Source organism: Gymnoscopelus microlampas (assembly GCF_963454915.1).
Source record: "Gymnoscopelus microlampas genome assembly, chromosome: 6".
In the NCBI taxonomy this organism is placed as follows: domain Eukaryota; kingdom Metazoa; phylum Chordata; class Actinopteri; order Myctophiformes; family Myctophidae; genus Gymnoscopelus; species Gymnoscopelus microlampas.
In genome coordinates this window covers 24,969,681-24,975,661 of record NC_139943.1, presented here as the reverse complement: position 1 = coordinate 24,975,661, position 5,981 = coordinate 24,969,681, and the positions used below count along the sequence as shown (strand labels likewise).

The window sequence follows — 5,981 nt, the reverse complement described above, 5'->3', positions numbered from 1 at the left end:
ACAGAGAATAGAGAATGTATTTGGGCTATTATATCTTAATCCACAATTCAAACTTTAACGTTAACGTCGCTCTACTAACAGCCTCTGAAATAGTTCTAGAGTTGATATTGAAGTCTATACTATAAGCATATTTAGTATTTATTTTACACTATACATAACGGCCATAATATAGTGTACATAAAATAACCTATAGCCTACTATTACATATGAGTAGATCAATACAAAGAAAGATGTGCCTCTCTGTTGAACTTCCAGTGACTGCATACATAGACCGAGCAGACCGGAAATATCCAAGACACGACTCTGTCCGTGATTGGTTGGAGGGACTGTCCGTCACACAACTCGTTCTGTTTGCTGCACTCTAACATGTGAACATCATCGTCACTAAGCTCAAATGTCTTCGACAAGATGTCCGCAGAGAAGTTGCAGACATTTACATTGAAAAGTTTGTTAAAATAAAATACACCACTGTTGGAAAGTCGTGAGCAGGATGACTTGCAGAAGAACCGTGAACGTCTTCAAGCGTAACGAAAACTTATCGGTCTCTAGTAGGTTTATGATCTCGATTGTGTTCATTATTTGGACAAACCTCCCGTTTAGTGAGAATACAGAGATCAGCCCAGAAAGATCTCTCATCTGGGGTTCAGGTCTTCTTGACCCCAGTGTGGTTGTACCTGTCCGCTTCTTCTTCATTCAGGCTGTCAACCCAAAAGGAGAAAACTTGACATTCTCTCCAGGTAAATCATGATACATCCTTATTCATGATCAGAAAAAAGACATATTTGGGTGCCTTGCCCTATGCTTTTCAAGCCCCCCCCCTTTTTGTTCTTTTTGACAACCAAAATCTTCAAAATGTCTTTTCCCTTTTAAGTTGTAATAAGTGTCATAAGGCTAAACATTACAGTCGAATAGTGCTTTCTTTATTTTTCGGTGATTGATGAGAATAGAAGTAACCCCAGAAATGTCATCAATGTATCTGTGAAGTAGTAGTAGCCTATATGTTCACCCACCAATAAAAAAAAGAAAACGCTTGAGATATGACCAGCCTGTCTCAGCATATTTGAAGGAATAAATGTAACATCTGCACAAAACACCTTGTTTGTAGGTAAGGACACTTTTAAAGTGAGGATAACCTCCCTGGCCCAGAAGGAACATATCCGTATCCATGTTCCTCCTCCTCTGGACAGAGGAGATGGCTCCTTCCTTGCAAGGTATCGACTATATGGCAGTACAATGACAGGGCTGAAGATTGAAATACTTCATCAAGAGGTTGCAGTTGCCAAATCACCCTATATCCTTCAAGGTATATACTTTATATACACTTCTTTCTTCTACATGTGTTAAGCCAGCGTAAATAAAATCCAAAATATTTCATGTGCAGTATTGTACGGTTTCTGAGATTTGAGAAATTATTATATATCATACTACAGACAAATGGAATAAATGCTTAGGTACTACAGTTGTGCTGATTAAATCTATTGTAAAGGGATACTACTTTAAAGTGGGCCTGCCCGTGCCTCTCAACGCATCACTTGGTGTGAGAGTCATAGGGGTTAAGCCTAATGTATATTTTATTTTGAATACAGTACGTACTGTATTGTATATCTTTATGCTACTTTCCTTCTACTGTACACTACATACCGTGCCTCTGAAATGGCCACATTTCCCCTTAGGGATTTAAACAAATTCTATCTTTCTTAACCATTAGGTCCAGTCTACCATGAATACTGTGACTGTCCTGAGCCTGATAGTAACATCTGGGAGAGCATCATGCAATGCCCTGCTGAGGAGCCTCAGATTCTGGAGGACTTCAGTCCTTTTCCCATAGTCGATCTGCAGCGACTCCGTCAGGAGCTTCCTCCTAGATTTGCCAACAGAGGAGGTCTCATTCACTATGCCATCCTCGATAACCAAGTGTATCGACGCACACTGGGGAAATACACAGACTTCAAGATGTTCTCTGATGAAATGTTGCTCTCCTTAAAAAGGAAGGTAAGATTGTGTGTGTGTGTGTGTGTGTGTGTGTGTGTGTGTGTGTGTGTGTGTGTGTGTGTGTGTGTGTGTGTGTGTGTGTGTGTGTGTGTGTGTGTGTGTGTGTGTGTGTGTGTGTGTGTGTGTGTTAGTAGTCGTGTCTGTGCATTTTTCAAGGATTTAACTGACTGCATGTGCCATCAATTAATTGCTGGGTGACATGCTGTATATATGTGACGGTAAAGTGCATATCATTTCAGTACCAAATTAGGACTAAGTTAAATAAACTAAGCAGCCTTAAGCCTTGGTATAGACAGTAGGTTTCATGATTTGATTTGCAACGAACATATCCATGAAACATTTCAGGGTGACTTAAACCGTATTAGTTTGACCAGATTCCCAAGGGCCTTATACTTAGTTCACTGGATTCCCAAATGGCTCTACACTTTGTCGATCTACAGTACAAGCTCACAAGCTTGTACATCTGCTATTTTTGCAGAAACAATAGGAATAGGGTTTAAGTGGTTAAACCTGTCTGGAATGTACAGGTGTTCCTTCCTCGCCTGTATATTTGCCCAACTATTTGAATGTTTTGTCAGTATTTAGTGATGTTGGCTAGTGTTATCGCCACCACCAGGCACATCAACTCATACAACTCCGGCTCAAATTTCCTTTAGTATAATAGCCACTTGTGAAGTGATGTCTTACTTCTATTCATGGGTCAATTGATGTTATGTGATCTTAAAGGTGCGGTTGCCTGATGTGGAATTTTATATCAATGTTGGAGACTGGCCATTAGAGACGAGGAAAACCGATGCTTTTCCAATCATCTCGTGGTGTGGCTCCACAGACACACGGGATATCATCCTCCCTACCTATGACACCACTCACTCCACCCTGGAGGCTATGAGAGGTGTGACCAATGACCTGCTCTCTATCCAAGGAAACACAGGTAACTCACATATAAACACAGTAGTAATTTGTGATCTCGTGGAGGTAATGAGAAATGGACTTACATTTGTTTTTGCACCACCGTTTGCCAAGTGTATGTCACTAGTTGTTGTGAATGCATCTTTATCCATCTAGACAGGATTAATTGTTCAGGATAAGCTTAATACTTACAGTGTGACATTTGATTCTGCAACTTCTAGGACCTTCATGGCCCAATAAAACGGAACAGGCTTTTTTCCGAGGCAGAGACAGTCGGGAGGAACGTCTTCACCTGGCCTCTCTCTCCAAGCAAAACCCTGAGTTGTTGGATGCAGGAATAACAGGATGGTTCTTTTTCAGGGACAGAGAGAAACTTATAGGGAAAGCATCACTTGTCGGATTCTTTGATTTCTTCAAGGTAAGAGAAGCAGTATTGTTCTATTGTCTGTCCCCCATTCCTCACCATGGCAATATGTTAAACAATACAATAATTATTTAAATATTTTAAAAATAATTTCTTTAAATTAAAAATGGTTTCTGTCCTACTTTTTAGTACAAGTACCAAGTGAATGTGGATGGAACAGTGGCTGCATATCGATTTCCTTACTTAATGCTGGGAAACAGTCTGGTCCTGAAACAGAACTCCCCGTATTATGAGCACTTCTACACACATCTGAAACCAGACATCCACTACATCACTGTGGAGAGAAGCTTGTCTGACCTCATTGACAAAATCAAATGGGCCAAAGCGAATGATGCGGAAGCACAGAAGATTGCAGAAGCAGGCCAGGCAGCTGCCAGAGAACTGCTGCGACCGAACAGATTGTATTGTTACTACTACAAAGTACTACAGATGTACTCCGAGCGACAGTCAGGTCAGCCAACACAACATCCAGACATGGAGCTTGTGTCTGAGACTGATGACCATACTCAGTGTAAATGTGAGCGTGAAACTGGTAAAGATGAACCCACCATGAAGAAGGAAGAACTATGATGACTTTGTTTGTTAGGTACATTTGCATTGTAATATAAGTATTACCGTATTGTCAAAACAGTGAGTACAGTAAATCAAAATTCTACTGTTTGCAAGAACCCATGGTCATTGCACTTTCAATCAATTATCCTGTCTGCTCCTTAATTTAATTTTGGACAATAGAGAGGTGGGATTTTGTTAAAGGATTATGACATTTAGTTTCTATTCCTGTAAATGTAGCCCAAGAAATGTCTTTAGGAAAGTTCTGTTCTGCTGTGTGAAAGTCATACTCTCTAGGATTTTCAGTTTTATTTGGCGACACCATGTGGTGACTGGTGGTGGTCACATCAAGTGTGTTTAATCAATCTATATATTCCAGGATTCTCAGTATGTTTGTCTGTGTGTCTGACTGTCCTCAGCATATCAGCAGAACCGTTCATAGCAGGTGTACTGCTGAGGACCCAAGAGAGTGCACTGTGTAGATTGTGAAGTCAATCAGATTAGGGGTTCTCCAGAACGGCCCTGGCCTGCTATGAGTAGGCGCACACATCTCACGAACCGCTCAGTGTCAAGTGTGAAGTCGATAGGATAAGCTCCAGAACTGGCCCGCTCCAACCGGCGCACATAGCAAACAGCGGCCATGCCCCCTGAACGAGCAATGCGCTACAATAGTATTACAAATTCCAGAGTTCCATTCCAGTTGGTATGAATTCAGTATGAATAATGTCTTAACTGTTATTTAATTGTAATGCAGTATTCCTTTTATACCTTTTTAAAGCTGCCTTTGGTAAAGTTAAAGAATGTCTCTGTATGACCTGAAGCACTCTGAATACACTATTACTTCATTGTAGCGTTTTTTTTAATAAGTGACATTTGTATTGTTATACAATTTTTTTTGCAGTGAATATTACTCATTTAAACCAATTATATTTTTCTATTAAAAGGCCACTCGTGTTTAGCTGAACTTGTTACCGTTGCATATATATAAAAATTGTGAAAGTTGCATGCTTGAATTTGTATTTTTACTGTGTAGGATGAACGGCTGTATGTAGTAACTCCTAATTTGCCACTAATCCTCTTCAAAACAGCATGAACATTCTTAACTGCTGTACCATGTACACATCCTCCACACCTTGGAAAAAGACTGTTATCCAATATCCATAAATATATTTTATTCATTTCATGTCATTGTCACAACCTGCAAATTGTAAAATGTTTCTACTATTCATAAGATAAATAGCCCACAAACTTGCTGCAGGCTGTTCTGAATGTTTATTAGGTTACTCTAGTCTAAAGTAATCATTGCTTCAGCTCAAATTCAGATGTTTTCTTGCGGCATATGCAAGCCTCCTTGACATAAAATACCTCTTTTTACATTAACAATATGGCTATATGAAACACTGACATGAAAGATTATGGTGATATACATTTGAGTTTGAATGGGGATGTGCACAAAAAACGAAACAAAAAACTGAAACCATACATTTGCCGTGTCACATGGCAATGATCAACAATACATTATGTCTGAGTCAATCATCAGGCTGGATTTAATTGAGGCCAAAATACTTGATTCAACCCTATATGATCCAGAGTTGATCACCGTAGGCATGGGGGTTCAAAACAGTCCATTTGGTTTCTTTGCACAAAATAAAATGCCAAATATAGCTGCAAGCAGCGATAATACGGGGCCAGCGATTGCAGAGAGAAGAAAGAAAGAAGCAATGATAAGTAATATGCACAATAAGCCATAAAACATAGAAGACTGAACTTGAGAGAAAGAAGACCATGCAATTAACAAATGAGCATTTTAAACCCTCACTAACCCTAACCTCAGTAAAACTATGCCTACCCTTAACCTCAAGAAATACTACACGTAAGCCTACGAATGCCAAATCATGATCACCTCAACACATCATCTGGGACGGGGATCGAACCGGTGACCTCCAGACTCACAGGCTGCCTTTCTTCTCATTGAGCTAGACATATGGTAACCCTGTCAGCGTCTGTTGATATATATAACTCTTTCCGACCCTGATGAACCAAGCCTCTGTTTTGCTAACTACTCTAGATCACTGGTTCCCTAACCATCTACCGATGGAGAAATTGT

The 5,981-nt window shown here is 39.9% G+C and overlaps 1 protein-coding gene across 1 annotated transcript; it reads left to right on the top strand.

Annotated features, from left to right (window-relative positions):
* Window positions 1-401: 401 nt before the first annotated feature.
* poglut3 (protein O-glucosyltransferase 3) lies at window positions 402-5,498 on the top strand. Its single transcript, XM_084059375.1, has 6 exons — window positions 402-737; window positions 1,106-1,303; window positions 1,709-1,992; window positions 2,719-2,923; window positions 3,123-3,319; window positions 3,455-5,498. The coding sequence occupies exons 1-6, from the start codon at window positions 491-493 to the stop codon at window positions 3,893-3,895; spliced, it is 1,572 nt and encodes a 523-aa protein (XP_083915501.1). The 5' UTR covers window positions 402-490; the 3' UTR covers window positions 3,896-5,498.
* The last annotated feature ends 483 nt before the right edge of the window (window positions 5,499-5,981 follow it).

Coding starts and splice junctions, on each gene's coding strand:
- poglut3 (XM_084059375.1), top strand. CDS start 491: ATGACTTGCAGAAGAACCGTGAACGTCTTCAAGCGTAACGAAAACTTA. Junction 2,924..3,122: donor CTCTATCCAAGGAAACACAG/GTAACTCACATA, acceptor TGCAACTTCTAG/GACCTTCATGGCCCAATAAA. Junction 3,320..3,454: donor GATTCTTTGATTTCTTCAAG/GTAAGAGAAGCA, acceptor CCTACTTTTTAG/TACAAGTACCAAGTGAATGT.